The 19,497-nt window shown below is 40.5% G+C and overlaps 1 protein-coding gene across 2 annotated transcripts in view; it reads left to right on the top strand.

Annotated features, from left to right (window-relative positions):
* The window catches only part of MOGAT1 (monoacylglycerol O-acyltransferase 1), a 30,668-nt gene extending 11,452 nt beyond the window's left edge, over positions 1-19,216 (top strand). For both annotated transcript variants that reach the window (XM_073674609.1, XM_073674610.1), the window contains exons 2-7: positions 1,026-1,141; positions 4,518-4,696; positions 4,904-5,108; positions 10,069-10,243; positions 13,429-13,628; positions 16,098-19,216. In XM_073674609.1, coding sequence (XP_073530710.1) covers positions 1,026-1,141; positions 4,518-4,696; positions 4,904-5,108; positions 10,069-10,243; positions 13,429-13,628; positions 16,098-16,252 — 1,030 coding nt within the window. In that variant the 3' untranslated portion in view covers positions 16,253-19,216. The remainder of the gene's footprint in view (positions 1-1,025; positions 1,142-4,517; positions 4,697-4,903; positions 5,109-10,068; positions 10,244-13,428; positions 13,629-16,097) is intronic.
* Positions 19,217-19,497: the final 281 nt, after the last annotated feature.

Here is a 19,497-nt window from a genome sequence, read left to right as displayed (position 1 = left end):
TACAGTTGGCTCCTCAGCTCCCTCTAGTGGTAGCTGTAGGTAGTCAAGATGTAAACCATTTACTATTTTTATTCATCAGAAAAATAGGTCTCTGACCAACATGAAGAAATATTACTTAACATATGAATTTCAGACCTGTTAAGCTAAAAACAAACAAAGAAAAAAAGCCTAAATTCTAACCAGTTAGTTTTAGAATGTTATTACTCCAACAGCTTACGCCGACTATATAATCGCTGTACCAGTCTACGCATATGTTTATCACAGTAGTAAATGCTTTTAGCATATATTTAACCCTGGTTAATAGTTTGAGCTAAAGTCAACCACAAGCAGAAATAAATCCAGTAATATTGGCACATTATCTGGATAATCCTGCTTGTTTGGCATACCCTGAAAAGTAGCAGATTGCGATCATTTAGTCTGCTTGCCAGTGGCCTGCTGTGTCTTCATTGGATATGTTTCAGCTTCTTTTTCTGAAAACCTAAATTAATTGATATGATTTGCCTGTATACGGCCGGGGTGACACCAGTGTCATGCTCTAACACTTGCACACAAAATAAAAATGTTATTAAAAAAAAGAAACATTACACCATTTAGTTTTGTACACTTAAAAATAAACATTTTAACAAAGTTCAAACATTAAAAGAAAAATTAGGTCAGATTCCCTAATGAATTTGATGCATCTCTTAGTGACCATGCACCAGCACAAGAAAATGTTCTACAGTCGGGTCTGGCATACGTTTCTGTTGTAATTTACTCCACTTTTGTGGTGATGATTATGGTGAATTTGCTGGCAGATTTGCGCAAAAATTTTTGCACCATTGTAAGCAGTTTTACTGCTTGATGAATTGACACCATTGGGTTGGAGAACCCATCTGGATGTCAGGTTGATGATGGTGATACATTTTGGTTCCACTGATGACTGCTTTCAGACTGAGTGGGTAATACGGGGGCAAGGATAAGGTGGAAACTAGCACTCCTTTTAATTTTCTGGCAGGCTAAACTTCTTCTATTTTTTTCTTTTCTAGAGAAACCATTAGTCCATTCAGGATGAAAGTGGAGTTTGCACCTCTGAACATCCCATTGGCCAGGCGGATCCAGACATTGGCTGTATTACAGTGGGTCTTCTCATTTTTACTGCTGGGTAAGACCATTCACATATTGCATTTTGCACCCACATGCTGTCACTTTCTATGGAAGTGTGGTAATGGTAATTGTTACTTAAGGTAAGGGTACAATTTCCAAATATGTGATTTTCTAGTAACTGATGGAGCAACTTGGCCAATCGCACGTTGTGTGAGGGCTCATTTCTCAGTGACTCCTGCTTACATACTGCAATATTTAATAGTTTAGATAGTTACAGACGCAAATACATTAAAAAAAAAATCTCAACAAAATAAATAGAACAGTTGAGGTGAGAGGAGGGAGAGGTTTCTTATTTCATTTTTTTTTCAGTCCCACTAAAGTACTTGAAACTTTAAAATGTGTACTACTAGCACAATACATTGCAATACTTCTACATTGTAGTTATAATTCTGTCTCCTATTAAGCCACTAACAGGAGTACAAAAATGGTGGACCCAGGGGCCTTTATTGGGTATTTAGCTGCCATGCCAACTCATGGGCATCCTTCAATCATGGTATAATATGTACAATAGGTATACCTATCCCCTGTACTAGCCATTGACAAAGTGATCTAAGGGGTTAAACTACAGGGATCTGAGTAATTTGCTAGATTGGTTATCAGATGTAATCTATGAGTTTATGGAGGGAGCAGCCGCAACATGAGCAATACAGACACACAGATGCTTTATTATTTTCTATTTCACCCCAGAGCTGGATTCACAGCTGCACTGCTCCATACTGCTGTATAATGTCCTCTATGCTGCTGCTTATGATGGTGTGCTGTAGAGAGACAGGGAAGCAGGATCTTCTCCTTTCTTCTGTGTGTTATGTATAATAATTAGAGATGAAGCCTGCATAGAGGAAAACTGCTGAAAATTCAGAATGCAGGCATATAATGGTCAGCAATAGTGTTAGCTTTCATATACACACAACATCTTATTCTGCAAAGTCACCTGGAAACGACACGGGACTTTTTAATAGCACAAGGTCACTTTCCTACCTCACCTTTATCCCACATTCAAAGCTTCTGCAGCTCAAGTTATAAATAGAGGTTACAAGTTGTTCTGTCTTTCTGGAATCTCTGTATTCACATGCCTAACTCCATCCAAACTCTGTATCCTGTTGCATCCTTACGTCACGCACCGTGGTCCCGACCTCTGAAATATTGGGAGTTTTCTTATAATTTTTATGTATCTCCACTTTTTATTCCCATGATTTTTCATTCTAAAACTCCTTTGAGTGTGTTAGGAGTGGAAAGTTGGCATAATGGAGTTGTGTAGTGATTTAAAAAAAAAAAAAAAAAAGTACTACTCAGACTGATGTGGGAAATTAAAAAAAGGTTATGCACATTACTGATGTCCCGTCGCTCCTGTCAATTTAGCGCCTAGTCCTCCGCCCATCTCTACTATGCAGCAGCAATGAATTACCGATACAGGGACATGTGACCGTTGAAGCATATCCACTATAATTATTGATTGGTGATGGCTAATTCAGGACTGTGGAGTCGGTATAAAATGGACCGACTTCTAAAAATATTGAATACATTGGGTACAGTAGTACAATGCAGGATGTGCTGTAAATGTTTTCATAAGAATTTGGGAAAGTTATGAAATGTTCTGTTCCTGAGCTAAGGATCTGTGCTGCACTTTATGTACATGCTGAGCAGTGAGGCGGGGCTGTGGAGTCAGGAAAATTGAGGAGTCAGAGTGGTTTGGGTCACCGATTCCAAAGCCATGATGGCTATCACATATGTCAGCGTGATACTCGCCACCCTCCCTTCAAAACCTTTATATTATCATGTTGGTTTCTAAAAAATGTCATAGATATTATTGCTTCTTGATAGAAAAACAATTTGTCAATTAATATGTAAATAAGGCTTAAGTGCTATGGGAATGTCAAAGCACTTCCCAAGCCTTTGCCTCCACGGTGTTGCTTCCTACCCACCTTTCTCTGCTTGACTGACTGCTTCACCAGATAAATTACACTACCTGTGAGCTGTAGGTCAAGCGGAGAAAGGTGAAACCGGGCAGGGAACAGAGTGAAGGGGGAGGGCAGAGTCTTTTGGAATTGTTTTGGCTGCAGGGATTGCATGATATAGCCATGTCATGCGAGCCCTGGGAGTGCCAGTGCCGACACTGTTGGGATGGCACTGGAGGGTAGTGTAGCTGTTATTATTTCACTGGGGAAAGCATAGTGATTGAGAAGAGGCTGTCTGAGTAATGGACAACCACTTTACTGTTTACAGCTGTTTGCCTAGGTTACTAGCAAGCGTCATGGTCTAGCAACGTTGGCCTAACACACGCAGTGCTTACATGCTCTTTCAAATAGTTTGTAAGCACTGCTGTGAATTCCAAATCTGACCTGTTTCTGTGCCCCTGCACTCCTCTGAAGCTGCCTCTGCTTGCAGCGTTGGAGAGCACGCACACCTCTGACCAGCAGCTTTACAGACCAGAACTATCCATCTGCACCTGCCCACTGAAAGCAGGGAGACTAGAGATTGGTCCGTTCCAAAAGAGAGGTGGGACAACCTCTTTAAATTATTCATAATAGTTTATAAATAACTTTTGCAGAATGATTTAAATTATTTTTCTGTCCCAGAATTTGCATTCAGTGGCGGTGCCCATGCTTGACCACAGGTCCATCTGAACAGGGGACTCTTGAGCCATTTTCTTGTTATCTTGATGTTAGCTTGTAATATTGGAACAAACCCCATAATATAAATATTTAACTAAAAGTTAAAGATTAGAATATCCTTACATAAAAAAATCTTTTGTTTCAGGTGTTTACACTCTCCGCCTTTCTGCTATTGATAAGCAGTTTGTAGAATGTTCCTTCTAATAACATTGTACTAACAAAGCGGTTTCTTAATTTTAGATGCATTAAAAACTGGAGGGAAGGAAAACATAATCTTTAAGGTCTCGTTCACACTAGCGTATAACTCGGACGAGTACTATCTGCTATTTCATCGGATAGCACTCGGACAAATGTTATACTATGGGGGAGAGCAGATCAGCTTTTTTTCTTATGCCGATTCAGCATGAAAAAACTATCTCTGCATGCTGTGAGTGCATCTGATAATCTGATCGTGCACACCCATACAAGTCTATGGGTGCGTGGAAAACGTCAGACTGCACTTGGATGTCATCTGAGTGCAGTCCGATTTACACGAACGCAGACAATGGAGGAGAAATTAAGTTCCCCGTCTTCTCCACATCTGTGCTGCTCTTTTCTCATGCAAAAGAATAGGATCACAGTAAACTGACAATCGGGTCAAACTCTGATTAGAGTTTGACCCGAGTGTCATTATCATAATCGACCCGAATCTCATCATGAAAGAATGAACGCTCGCGTGACCCGGCCTTACACTAACTGGTCTCCACACTCTTCTTTCTGCAGCACAATGCTGTGTGGGATTGTTCCTACTGTTGGTTCTGGCAAGATTCTGGCTCCTGGTCTCTCTCTATGTGCTTTGGTTGTACCTGGATTGGGAGACCCCACAGACTGGAGGGCGCAGGTGGCAGTGGGTACGAAACTGGACAGTCTGGAAGCATTTCAAGGAATATTTTCCAATAAAGGTAACTCTGACAATGGACATTGCAGATCGTTTTTGTATACAGCACTCCGTGTACCGACCTTATTATCTATTTTCTAAAAAGGATAATTATATTCATCCTATTTGTATCCCATATTATATTTCCAATATGAAGATGCTGATTTGTCAAGCGTAAGAAACGGCACAATCCCTTTTAGCGCCAAAATGTAAATGTTTCCTTCTTTTCCAGATAATCAAGACGGTCGATTTAGATCCTCAGCATAATTATCTCATGGGCTTCCACCCTCACGGTGTCCTTGTTGCTGGGGCTTTTGGAAACTTTTGCACCAATTACACAGAATTTAAGGAGCTTTTCCCAGGCTTGACTCCTTACCTGCACATACTTCCTTTCTGGTTTAGATGCCCCTTCTTTCGGGAGTATATAATGTGTGTCGGTAAGTGTATTATACTGGGTCCTCCACTGCTCATATCTTGTAATGTCAGAACAGTGTGTCTGTAAGGATCCAAGCGCTGAAAACCCAATTAATGCTTTGATGAAGGCGTCTTTTGCTTCTCTGACCAGCTATCAGAGCTGATCAAGTTCTTGGCGTACACAGGTTCTTCAGTACGTTCTTAGGATCCAGCTGCATTCCTGGAGTACAGAAATGGTTATTTTGCCATTACAATAGCTTAAAGATCCGTTATTACCTCTCAATTTGCAGCAAAAGGTGTGTCCGCACCCCTCTGTTTTGAACATCATTGACTTTCACATCAGTTGAAACCTGAAATATGGGACAGTTTAATGCAGCACTTTGGCAAAAAAAAGTATTTCTTTAAAGGGGTGGTCCAAAGTAATTTTCCTTCTAAATCCCTATTTAGTGCCATGATCTTAACTATTTTCTAATATACTGTGAATAAAAATGCCCTATCATACCCTAACTACACTATCTAACTGCTTTTATTCACTTCCCAGTGCATGCTGGGAAACTCAAACGAAGTGTCATCAGGGGATAGAGGCTGCTGTCATTGTCGTAGCCTCTGTCCCCTCCCTGACATAAAGCGCCATCTGTGAGACATGGTGAGAAAAACAAAAAAGATTAATGATCCATAAGCTTCCAATTCTGACAATGTTCTCTGTTGCCGGCTCGTTACTGCTAATCTGAGCCAGCAACAGGGCGCGCACTGTCATTGTGCACATCGTACAGAGTGCAGGGACTAGACCAAACCCTGAAATGAGCATCACTGATGACCTTACGTTTCAGGGAGGGGGCAGGGGCTGCGGCAGGGACTGTAGACTCTGCCCCCTGTTGATACTCTATTTGAGTATCTCAGCTTGTACTGGGATTCTCAAACAAAGTATCCTTAAAAAGGAAGTGGTGGGGGGGGGAAGCAGTTAGTGTAGTTCAGGATACGGAATTTTTAATTACAGTATATTAGAAAATAGTTTTAGATTATGGCATTAAATAGATAGGGATTTAGGATGAAAATTGCTATGGACTTCCCTTTTTAAGAGTAATGCCAAAGTTCCATTTTTAGATAGTTTGTCAACTTGATTCTTTCTTCCTGTCTGATATGGGTCCCCTTATGCAGACTATATTTCCCATGTTGCCTTTATCTTGTGAGGAAAATAATCTTCCTATTCCAAGTCCATTAGATGTTAGCAAAATTGATTGGTAGTCTAGAACAGCTGTCCTCTATCATGCTGCAGAGTCTGTGTATCCAATATAATGCAGCTTTACCCTGTCTCTCTAACTCCTGCTGGTGAGAAGTTTCTCCCTGTCAGCAGTGTGAAGCTACATCTCTAGAAATACACTGAAGATGCTGCCGACAGTATTTATAGATATAGCTGGGCAGTAGGAGTCAGGAAAGTTTTATAACTCTGCAGCTCATCATAGTATAGACTGCCCTCTCTACCACTGCTTTCTTCTGTAAAGCAGAAATATTATTGGGGGACAGTTTTGAAACTGTGTAAAAGAAAAACTTTTTGTTGGTGATGGCAACAAAGGTTTCAGTTTTCAAGAGCAGAATAAAAAAAATCTGCTTCATGATTGGTTTCTATGCGCAGCCGATAGTTTTTTTTTTTTTCAATATTTAATTTCCCTGATAACTTTAGATTAATGGGAGAAACATTCAGAGAGCATTAAGAAGCTCAGAGCTGGATGTGGCTAGGGAAGATGTCTGAGAGCTGCCAGGAGGGATTAAAAGGGAACTTTTCCCACAATTCATGTTGCTCAATCTATGTGCAGCATGATACAGAGCTTAGCTGCACAATTGCACTCATGTAAATTTTTTTTCTGATGCTTCGGCATTTCAGAGAAAATAGGTAGAAAATCCCAGCACCACTTCAGGTGATTGACAGGTCTCTTGCTATGGGAGAGACCTCTCTGAGTACAAATAATCTAAAACAATAAATCTTTACTATATGCATACAACAATAAAAATAACATTAAAAAAGTGAACTGCAGAGAAAAATATACTGGTGATTTTTCAAAGTAGTATATCAATGTGCTTACTACAAATACATTCTATGACTGTAGATATCTCAAACCATATACACTGCTCAAAAAAATAAAGGGGACACTTACATTGTGTTGTTTATCTCCAAGTCAATAACGCTTCTGTGAAATCTACCTGTCCAGTTATGAAGCAACACTGATTGTGAATCAAGTTCTCCTGCTGTTGTGCAAATGAAACAGACAACTGGTAGAAATGATAGGAAATTAGCAAGATACCCCCTATAAAGGAGTGGTTCTGCAGGTGGTGACCACAGACCATTTCTCTGTTCCTTTTTGGCTGTTGTTTTGGTCACTTTTTCATTTTGCCATTGCTCTCACCCCTAGAGGTACAGTAGCATGAGGCGGTGTCTACAGTACAACCCACAGAAGTTGCTCAGGTAGTGCAGTTCATCCAGGATGGCACATCAGTGCGAGCTGTGGCAAGAAGGGTAGCTTTGTCTGTCAGCACCGTGTCCAGAGCATGGAGCAGATACCAGGAGATGTGGAGGGGGCCATGGGAGGGCAACAACCCAGCAGCAGGACTTCGACCTCCGCCTTTGTGCAAGGAGGAACAGGAGGAGCACTGCCAGAGCCCTGCAAAATGACCTCCAGCTGGCCCCAAATGTGCATGTGTCTGCACAAACCGTTAGAAACCGACTCCATGAGTGTGGTATTGAGGGTCCGACGTCCACAGATGGGGGTTGTGCTCACAGCCCAACAACGTGCAGGACGCTTGGCATTTGCCACAGAACACCAGGATTGGCAAAGTCGCCACTGGAGCCCTGTGCTCTTCACAGATTAAAGCAGGTTCACACTGAGCACATGTGACAGATGTGACAGAGTCTGGAGACGCCGTGGAGAGCGATCTGCTGCCTGCAACATCCTTCAGCATGACCGGTTTGGCAGTGGGTCAGTAATGATGTGGGGTGGCATTTCTTTGGAGGGCCGCACAGCCCTCCATGTGCTCGCCAGAGGTAGCCTGACTGCCATTAGGTACCGAGATGAGATCCTCAGACCCCTTGTGAGACCATATGCTGGTGCGGTTGGCCCTGGGCTCCTCCTAATGCAGGACAATGCCAGACCTCATGTGGCTGGAGTGTCAGCAGTTACTGCAAGATGTAGGCATTGAAGGTATGGACTGGCCCGCCCGTTCCCCAAACCTGAATCCGATTGAGCACATCTGGGACAACATGTCTAGCGCCATCCACCAACGTCACATTGCACCACAGACTGTCCAGGAGTTGGCAGATGCTTTAGTTCAGGTCTGGGAGGAGATCCCACAGGAGACCATCCGCAACCTCATCAGGAGCATGCCCAGGGGTTGTAGGGAGGTCATACAGGCACGTGGAGGCCACACACAATGCTGAGCCTCATTTTGACTTGTTTTAAGGACATTACATCAAAGTTGGATCAGCCTGTAGTGTGTTTTTCCACTTTAATTTTGGGGGTGACTCCAAATCCAGGCCTCCATTGGTTAATAAATTTGATTTCCATTGATTTTTGTGTGATTTTGTTGTCAGCACATTCAACTTTGTACAGAACAAAGTATTCAATGAGAATATTTCATTCATTCAGATCTAGGATGTGTTATTTGAGTGTTCCCTTTATTTTTTTGAGCAGTGTTTAGAAAACCTGAAGAATAATATGACCTACATAGAGAAATGTATTGGATAAATCCGTAAAAGATAAAGATTATCAATCTAATAAATTAGTCAAAATGATAGTAAATCTATGTATATTTATGCTTGCGAATAGTATCTCCTCCTAGTGGGGCAATAGGAGTTCGCCACAATATACATAAATGTTAGTACCATGTATACACATAGATTATACAGATTCAGTTGATACACCAGACCTCCTGACGCGCGTTTTGCACTATTGCTTCCTTAGGGCTTATTACGTATATGGTATAATGCTTATTTCACATATGGTGCTTATATGCTGCCAACATGCTTGTAAAGTATCCTATGCACTTATGTTAATGTGTAGCAATTGGATTTGTATAATCTGTGTATACATACATGGTGCTAACATTTAGATATATTGTGTCCAACTCCAATTGTCCCACTAGAAGAAGATATTATTTTTTACCATGCATATACATAGATTTACTATCATTTTGACTAATTTATTAGATTGATAATCTTTTATGGATTTATCCAATACATTTGTGTTTTATATTATTCTTCTGGTTTTTTTTTTATATATAGTTTGAGATATCAACAGTCATAGAAAGTATTTGTAGAAAGCACATTGATATACTACTTTTGAAAATCACCAGTATATTTGTCTCTGCAGTTTATGTATGTATGTATGTATGTATATATTTTAATAAAGATTTATTGTTTTAGATTATTTGTACTCAGGAGTTATTTCTATTGTGTTTTTTTTCTGCTTCATCAAACTCCTATCGATGACCATTTTTTGGGGGGGAATTTTATGGGAGAGACCTGGCAATCACCTGGAGTGGTTCAAGAAGAAGCCGGCCAGGGGCGGCGACGTACTAGTCCCATCTCTGCCTATGGTCCCCGGCCAGGTTGTCTAACTAGATTTCCCCTGCAAACGTCAGAGCTGGTCATTGTAACACATACCTGTGTGCAATCATGGTGGCATCGCCACTCATAAAAGGCAGAATGAGACAATACCAGTCATTAACATTGGGCATGCATTTGCAGGTGATCTCTCTAGTTTTTCCAGTTTCCTTCACCTTCTACAGATATAAATAATTTAGTTGACTTTCCATGGTCCTTGCCCTGCTGCTTGTGACATAGAAAAAATAAATGGCTGTTAATTTAATTTATGATGTCTAAAAGGCCAAATATGATGCTTGAACAGTAGAGGCAGCAACAGGTGAATCCTCTATAGGCACAATACCTATATGCATACACAAGTGTATCATCTCTGCCTTTACCATATACAGGTCTGGTGTCCGCATCCAAGAAGAGTGTGACGCATGTTCTGACCCGAGAGGAGGGAGGAAATGCTGCGATCATAGTAATTGGGGGTGCTGAAGAATCATTAGATGCACATCCTGGAAATTTGACCCTCCATATTTTGAAGAGGAAGGGGTTCATCAAAGTGGCATTGAAGAGAGGGTGCGTTATAATGAGTAATAAATTGGATTATAAATCATTCAAATGCATTGGTACAAAAAAAAAGCTAGAGTAATTAGTTTTTGTTGCTTCCGTTTGGGAAACACAGAGGCTTGTAGCAGGATTCTTTTCTGTTCATCTCCTAGCTGTTAAGTTAAAGTGGTTCTTCTAGAATGTAATAAAATTGCCCCCGTCATATAATTCAAACTGCAGCCCATCTTAGTCACGTGACCGGATCAGAAGCAGTTTGAAGAAACATTGCCCCCGAGACCTGTGTCTCAAATGACAGAGAAGCTGTATTGTAAGCACAGATAGCAGTGAGCTGCCTGAGAAGGGCTGGAACATGAGAATAAAATCTCCTCCGCTGACGAAGCACAACGTTTTTTTTTTTTTTTTTTTCTTTTCTTCAGTCTCAGTCCTCTATATTCAGTCAGCTGAGGAGAAGATAGAGGTGCATCTCAGTAAATTAGGATATTATCAAAAAGTTAATTTATTTCACTTCTTCAATACAAAAAGTGAAACTCATATATTATATAGTCATTACAAACAGTGATCTCTTTCAAGTGTTTATTTATGTTGATGATTATGACTTGCATCCAATGAAAACACAAAAGTCATTATCTCAGTAGATTAAAATAATTAACAAAAAACACCTGCAAAGGCTTCCTAAGCATTTAAAAAGTCCCCTTAGTCTGTTTCAGTAGGCTCCACAATCATGGGGAAGACTGCTGACTTGACAGATGTCCAGAGGGCAGTCATTGACACACTCCACAAGGTCCCAGAGTTCCTATTTTCATTTGGAAATCAAGGTGCCAGAGTCTGGAGGAAGAGTGGAGAGGCCACAATCCAAGCTGCTTGAGGTCTAGTGTGGTTTCCACAATCAGTGATGGTTTGGGGAGCCATGTCATCTGGTGGTGTAGGTCCACTGTGCTTTATCAAGACCAAAGTCGGTGCTGCCGTCTACCAGGAAACTTTAGAGCACTTCATGCTTCCCTCTGCCGACAAGCTTTTGGAGATGGAAATTTCATTTTCCAGCAGGACTTGGCACCTGTCCGCACTGCCAAAAGTACCAATACCTGGTTTACAAACAACAGTATCACTGTGCTTGATTGGCCAGCAAACTCACCTGACCTTAACGCCATAGATAATCTATGGGGTATTGTCAAGAGGAAGATGAGAGACACCAGACCCAACAATGCAGACGAGCTGAAGGCTGCTATCAAAGCAACCTGGACTTCCATAACACCTCGGCAGTGCCACAGGCTGATATCCTCCATGCCACGCCGCATTGATGCAGCAATTGATGCAAAAGGAGCCCCGACCAAGTATTGAGGGCATTTACTGAACATACATTTCAGTAGGCCAACATTTCAGATTTTGAAAACATTTTTCAAGCTGTTAGAAAGTATTCTAATTTACTGAGATAATGACTTTTGTGTTTTCATTGGCTGTAAGCCATAATCGTACACATTAACAGCAGTTCACTGATATGTGTGCTTACGATACAGCTCCTCTGTCAGTTGAGAGACAGGTCTTGCAAGCTGTGCTTATTCAAATTGCAGCTTGATGGGGTATTATATTTATTCCATTCTTGGAGATTGAGTTCAAGCTGCATTTACACTGAAAGATTAATCTTTCAGTGTAAACAGACTGCCAATCGCCCGATGAACAAGCAAAAACTGTGCATTGGGCGCTTCATGGTAAGTGTTTCCATTGCTTAGCAACTCCATGCAAGTTTTACATCACCAAGCACAATGCTAAGTGTTGGATGCAGTGATGTAAAGCTGTCACTGGACTCTGAGACTGTGGAAGTACCTCATGTGGAGAGATGAATCGCACTGCTGTATCTGATGGATGAGTTCAGGTTTGGTGAATTTGAGGTGAACGTTACCTGCCTGACTGCATTGTGCCAAATGGAAAGTTTGGTTTAGAAAGAATAATGCTATGGAGCTGTTCTTCAGGGTTTTGTTTAAGCACCGTAGTTTCAGTAAAGGGAAATTTAATTATTTCAGCATAAGACATTTTGGACAATTGTAACAATTTTGGGAAAGGCCCTTCTCTGTTCCCCATGACTGTGCCTCAGTACACAAAGCAAGGTCCATAAATGCATGGTTGGGTGTAGAAGAACATGACTGGCCGCACAGAGTCAGGACCTCAACCCCATCCTACACATTTGGGATGAAGTACAATGGAGATTGTGAGCCTGGCCCTCTCATCCAACACCAGTGTCTGACCTCACAAATGCTCTTCTGGATGGATGGTCAAACATTCCCACAGACCAACTCAAAAATGTAGCCGTAAGCCTTCCCAGGAGAGTAGAAGCTGTTACAGCTGCAAAATAGGGACCAACTCCATATTAAAGTGAACCTGACAGCGGAGTCCCGCTGTCTGATTCATGTTGCCAGTCCTTCGGAGTCAGACTCCATTTTTGCAGTCATGTATGTTTCGCTCTGTAATGTTCAGACGTTTCAGAGAAAACCTATTTTTAAAGGCCAATACTAAATGACTGGTTCGGGCAGCATGACGTAGTTGTCAAATTCTCTTTTAATACCTATTTAAAATAGGAGAAAATCTACAGTGGGTGTGAAATGTATTGTCCCTATACTTTTGTCCATATGGTGTATTTAATAGCCTTTAAGGATTCATTATGACTTTCCAATTTTGCAATCCTTGATTTTTGGAAATGTAGTTCAGAAAAAAAATTAAATAATTTTGGCAACTCTGTGAAGAGCAAGAATCCTAAAAAACCTGTTTGCAGATGAGTGTCTTGGAAATCTTTATGCATGTTGCATGGCTTATTATAGGGTCAGACATTGATTTGTAGGGTTAAACAGTCACTTTCAGCATTAGTTGGCAAATTACAAAGCCTTGTCCAAATGGTGAGGGGAGGGGGTTTTCACACATGTTCATTGGCCACATGATTTTACCGGTAATAGGGCCGTTTTACCCACAGGAAACGCACGCCCATTACCGTTATTATTATTATAGCGCCATTTATTCCATGGCACTTTACATGTGAAAAAGGGGAATACATAGCAAAAACAAGTACAGTAATCATGAAGAACAATACAAGTCAGCGACTGGTACAGGAGGAGAGAGGACCCTGCCCGCGAGGGCTCACAGTCTACAAGGGATGGGTGAAGATACAGTAGGTGAGGGTAATTCATAATTTGCTGTTTTCCTTTCAGTGCACATTTGGTCCCGGTCTTCTCTTTTGGAGAGAATGAGCTGTTCCTCCAGGTATCAAACCCAAAAGGTTCTCTGCTCCGTAGTGTCCAAGAGAAGCTTCAGAAAGTAATGGGCTTCGCTCTACCCCTCTTCCATGCCCGCGGGATCTTCCAGTACAGCTTTGGACTATTGCCTTACAGGAAGCCCATTCACACAGTGGGTAGGTGGACAAGAAACGCAGCCAAGCTTTCTTTTAATAACATTTATTTGCAGCACTTTTGTTTTAAAACTTATGTCTAATAATTTTCTGAACTTGTCCTAGAATAAGCGGAATTAAGAAAAATCTACATGTATGCTATGTAATTAATATATTAATGATTATATTTATTTATAGATAAGTGGACATATCTTAAGAGGGTTTTCTCACACTAATTTATTTTATTTTTTTAGAGCTCTCTGCAGGGTTATTAAAAAATGAATGCATTCTACTTCTCCTTCAGATGCTTGCAGCACTTTTTTTTTTTTTTTTTAGTACTGCTGAGGTCTGCTTCCAGTCTCGTTGTTTCCTCTTCCAGTAGCTGCTGCAGTCAATTACTGGCTGCAGCGGTTACCTACAGTTGCGGCAGTGATTGACTGACCAAAAGGGGATGCACAGAGCCGTTATTTTCCATAACACTGGAAAAATCTGTCAAGTGATTAATGAGAAAATTCTGAATTTAAAGAAAGTGGTCTCCAGTTCAAGACCCTTGTCTATTACACATAGCAGAGGTTGGCTACGAATATCATTTGTCTCTGGAATACCCAGGAGATCGGTGTATTACATGAACAACCTAGTTGATCGTAACGCACAATGTAATACTGTATTTGCACCCCGTAACAAACAGAAAAGAACATTTAAGCCCCAATTAATCAACACTGGAGTTTTGCACTTCAGCCTTAATGAAGATTGCGCTGAACTGAGTTCACCTTTTAATGCATTTGGTGCATATTCTACCTGCTGTGCGCCACTCCAGGAACCAGGAACTGCAGTACATTTCTGTCATAATTTACACCACTCTTTCGGCGTAAATGATGAACTTGTTGTATCTGCTTAGCCACGCCCTTCCCGAAAAAAGTTGTCAAAGCCGTCTGGGATTGGAGTAAAAACCAGAACTGTAATATAGTTTTTACAAGAATTCTGGCATAAAAATATTGGATTTGGCCCTTTAGTATTAAGAAGACTAAAAAAAACTGTAAAAAAAAAACAAACTTTTCCAAATGCCCCTGAACTCCATTCACTTAGAGCAGTGGTTGTCAACTCCAGTCCTCCAATAACAGGTCATGTTTTCTGGATATATATATATATATATATATATACAGAAAAAAAAATCTTTAAATGAGGTGGTGTGTCCAAACTTTTGGTCTGCACTAATATATATATGTATATATATATATATATATATATATATATTAGTGCAGACCAAAAGTTTGGACACACCTTTTTTTTCTGTATTTTCATGACTTTGTAAATTGTTGGAGATTTATTCAAAATTGAAGGCATACTGAACCAGCATGGCTACCACAGCATCTTGCAGCGGCATGCTATTCCATCCGCTTTGCGTTTAGTTGGACCATCATTTATTTTTCAACAGGACAATGACCCCAAACACACCTCCAGGCTGTGTAAGGGCTATTTGACCAAGAAGGAGAGTGATGGGGTGCTACGCCAGATGACCTGGCCTCCACAGTTACCAGACCTGAACCCAATCGAGATGGTTTGGGGTGAGCTGGACCGCAGAGTGAAGGCAAAAGGGCCAACAAGTGCTAAGCATCTCTGGGAACTCCTTCAAGATTGTTGGAAGACCATTTCCGGTGACTACCTCTTGAAGCTCATCAAGAGAATGCCAAGAGTGTGCAAAGCAGTCATCAAAGCAAAAGGTGGCTACTTTGAAGAACCTAGAATATAAGACATATTTTCAGTTGTTTCACACTTTTTTGTTAAGTATATAATTCCACATGTGTTAATTCATAGTTTTGATGCCTTCAGTGTGAATGTACAATTTTCATAGTCATGAAAATACAGAAAAATCTTTAAATGAGCAGGTGTGTCCAAACTTTTGGTCTGTACTATATATAATAGTGTGTGTATGTATGTATGTATGTATGTATGTATGTATTTTATATATATATATATTTTATATATATATATATATATATATATATATATATATATATATATATATATATATATATATATATATATATATATATATATATATATATATATATATTTATATATTTTATATATTTATATATTTTATATATATATATGATCATCCTATTGCCGCACCCCTCTACTGGTTCTGAAGTTTAGCGGCTTCTGGCATTTTGACACAGGCTGAAAGCTGCTTCTCCCTCTCAGTTTTGGTAACCTGCTTGAAGGGGCGGCTGATGTAGAGCCAGAGAAGGGGGCTGGCTTAGCTAATGAAGTTTTCCATGCAGCCAGCTCCCTTCAAACATATCACCAGCTTCAGCTCAGTAGGAGCTTAGAACTTCCAGGATCATGATATTTGTACTATAAGACGATCCACGAAGACTTGAAATATAATGAAAGCAATAGACTTTTTGCCCCAACTAGCCATGTCTTTGCTATTGTCTCCTTATTATCATGAAGTATTAATATGAATTGTACTGTATTTGTCCTGAACAGTAGGTAAACCCATCCCAGTGGTGCAGACATCAAATCCAACGCAAGAAGAAATTGAAGAGCTGCATCAAAAGTACCTAAAGGCTCTCCAGGATCTCTTTGAGGAGAATAAGGGAAAGTACGGCATCCCAGAGCACAAGAGTCTCATCTTCACATGACCTCCATAATACGGCTCTACTTATCGCACTGGAACCACTAGGATATCTCCATCCAAACCCCTTTACCTCCAGTATAGGATCATCCCTGGAGATCAGTAGGTCTGTAATACTAGTACTCAACACCAGCAATGCTACAGCTGTCCTCCTCCATAATGTGCACACCACAGCTTCTTGAGATAACTGCTGTATATATGAGCAGAACTGGAAAGTGTAGCTCTATAATTACATACTACCTAAACCACAAGGTAAGATGAGCTTAGTTTACCTGTGGATTTGTGAAATGCTGTGGCCACTATATCATTCATTCCAAGGTACTTAAGGGGGTTGTTCCGTACTTTTATATCGATGGACTTTCTTTAGGATGGGTCATCAATATTAGATCGGTGGAAGTGCGAAATCCGGCACCCCCACCGATCAGCTGTTTTCGGTGCTGGTGACATCCAGGAGTGCTCAGTTGTGGAGCGGAACTACACAGCTCCATCAGCTGTAGAGGCCAGGGCCGCGCTCTGCACATCCACACCCATTCATTTGAATACAGGTAGATCTGCAGAACCCCCCGGCCACTATACACTTGACAAAGCTGTGTACTTCCAGCAGCAATGAGAACAGCTGATCGGCAGGCGGTGCCGGGTGTCCCAGAATGTGATATTGATGACCTATCCTAAGGAAAGGCCATCAATATAAAGTAAAGTATCTGACAACCCCTTTAAAACCCCCAAAAAATAAAGTATTCTATAAATGATCATTTTCTATAAGTTGTCAGGAAAGAATTTTATATCAATGGTGAATGTTTGACACAAGTTACACAAGGGTATATTTTATATATAATATTATACACATCTACATACACTCTCTATTTATACACACACACACACACACCAATGCTTCACGTTCATTGCTCTAGTATTTTAATTGATTCTGACAAAGCTGGTATTTTGTATGAGATATTGAAGGGGTATGTAGATCCATCATCGAACTATGGGGTCAGGTCTTCCCTACTATAGTCTGAGCAGCATAAAAAATATTGTGCCATTTGTCTAATAGGAGCAATCAAAGAATACAGCGGACTCCTAAGAATAAGATGTATGAATGATAAAATCTCTCCTCCGATTTCTTCACCATAATCGATGGACTGCTTTGTATTCAGATACACAGAAACCAGGGCTCGATCACAGCAGAGAGGAGCTTTCCCCCCATAAAAGCACCAGACTCATAATTATGTGTTCCCTTTATTGTTTGATTGCTTCTAGTAGTGCAATGTTTCTATGTGCATTTTTGGCTGCCCCCATATTAGGCTGCCTTTACATGGGGGGAGCAATCAGATGACAGATCCGCCTCGGTTGCTGTAACACTTAATATTAGACTGAGGAGTAAACTGTTACATAATGAGACATCTCAATATCCGCACCTCTGTAATGTATGCAGGTAGGATCCATGTCACAAAATGCAGGATATTGTAGAGGGATGGAACGACTTGTCTGCATGTGGCAGCCACACGGGGGTGGGGACTACAGAGACCGCTGAAATGCTCAGTTTTTGTGATTCCTATAGTAAATGGTGGTAATGGAGTAGTGCAGCCTTGCTCTGTGGTTCTGTACTAATCACTGCTTGAGGCAGCTGCGTACAGACAGATATTCCTATCTCAGCCATAAATATCCATTTAAATGATCTCGTATAGCTGTTCTTTTGGTTACGGATTTCTTGCTCTCAGGTTGTCTCTTGCAGACGGCACACATTTCTTGCTGCACACATTTTTCCCTTTGTTTCCAAGCATTTTGCCAGGAAATGGACTCTCAACTATTAGTATCTTCTACATCGACTTGTGATCTTTAAAGGGGTATTTCCATCTCAAAGATCCTATCCCAATGCGTAGTAAGTGTAATTAGCAAATTCCACCAATTAGCAATTTAGTCTAGTTCTTCTGATTTGCTTTGTCTCTTACCCCATGTGCAGGGCGTTGCAGTAGCTTGGGTATCCATGGTTATGACCACTAACAGCTAACTGTCACTACATGAGTTATCGTAACAATGGATACCTAAGCTACTGTAACGCCCTGCACATGGGGTAAGAGACATAACGAATCAGAAGAACTATACTATATTTCTAATTGGAGGTTTTTGCTAATATTATTACACCTACTGCATATTGGGATAGGATCTTGGAGATGGGATTCCCCTTTTAAGTGTAAGGACGCACAAGGCGGATAATTGGTCGCAAGGCAGCTGAAAAACATGTCGGTATGTGATTTTCTATACTGCTCTTTACCTGTCCAGAATTGGGAACTGCATATTACATGGCATAGTACCAAAAGTGACGAGTTATGTCTCAGTATTCATTGGGCTTAACGCAAGTAAACTGGAGAACTATAACCAGCATTCATTTTAGTTTTTTTGCACAGTGTTATACTTTTACATACACTTTATGAATATTAATTGTTTTGGATATATAGGCAAGTCCTAAAAAATATTCAAAAGGAAAGCTGTTAATCATTCTGGAAACACGACCTTGTCTAGTGTGCTCCCTCGGCCATCCACTAGGTGGCACACTTCCCCATACTCTGAGTTTCTATCTGTTACATTGCCCCATTACATTGGGTTTGGACAATTTTACAATAATGAACAGTATTTTATGAAATAATGCAATATCATATGAACTTTTGTAATAGATAAATACATTTCTGTTCCCATGTGCTGGAAGCATTATGTCCGATCTGTGCTAGGACACCTCTGATACCTCCGCCACGTAGTGTGCTGCGCTCTTCCACATTACAATGTAATTTACTGTATTTGTACAAATGATTCTATTTTTGTATTTCTGAGTAACACTTCTGCCGAATATTATGACTATAGAAAAGGACATTATATTGTATGAACCAATGGTTGTCACACACATCTGCTCCATTGTGTTGTGTATTAGGAATCATATTGGTATAGTACAATTGTATAATAAAATCCTTTTCTGGAATACCTGGTTCTATTTGCTGCTTCTTTTCTGACTGATGTAAGTATCTTGTGTATATACATTACATATGTCAATGTTTTGCAATGTAAGACGTGTGGATCCTTTGAATGATTTGCTGTATGTTACAGTATACAGGCCTACAAGTGCTCCAGTTATAGAAAAAGGTTAATGCAAATTTGCAAAACTACACTTACACCAAAATTAGTAAGTCCACGGCCCCCAGAGCCTCACCTGTCACTCATTCATCTTGCAGGTGCCCAGGCCTAAGAATTTCTATAAAAATG

Source organism: Phyllobates terribilis, unplaced genomic scaffold (assembly GCF_046119375.1).
Source record: "Phyllobates terribilis strain yellow unplaced genomic scaffold, ASM4611937v1 Scaffold_3__8_contigs__length_932513732, whole genome shotgun sequence".
NCBI classification, from domain to species: domain Eukaryota; kingdom Metazoa; phylum Chordata; class Amphibia; order Anura; family Dendrobatidae; genus Phyllobates; species Phyllobates terribilis.
The sequence above is the reverse complement of the archived record's forward strand: the minus strand, read 5'-3'. Positions and strand labels throughout refer to the sequence as shown.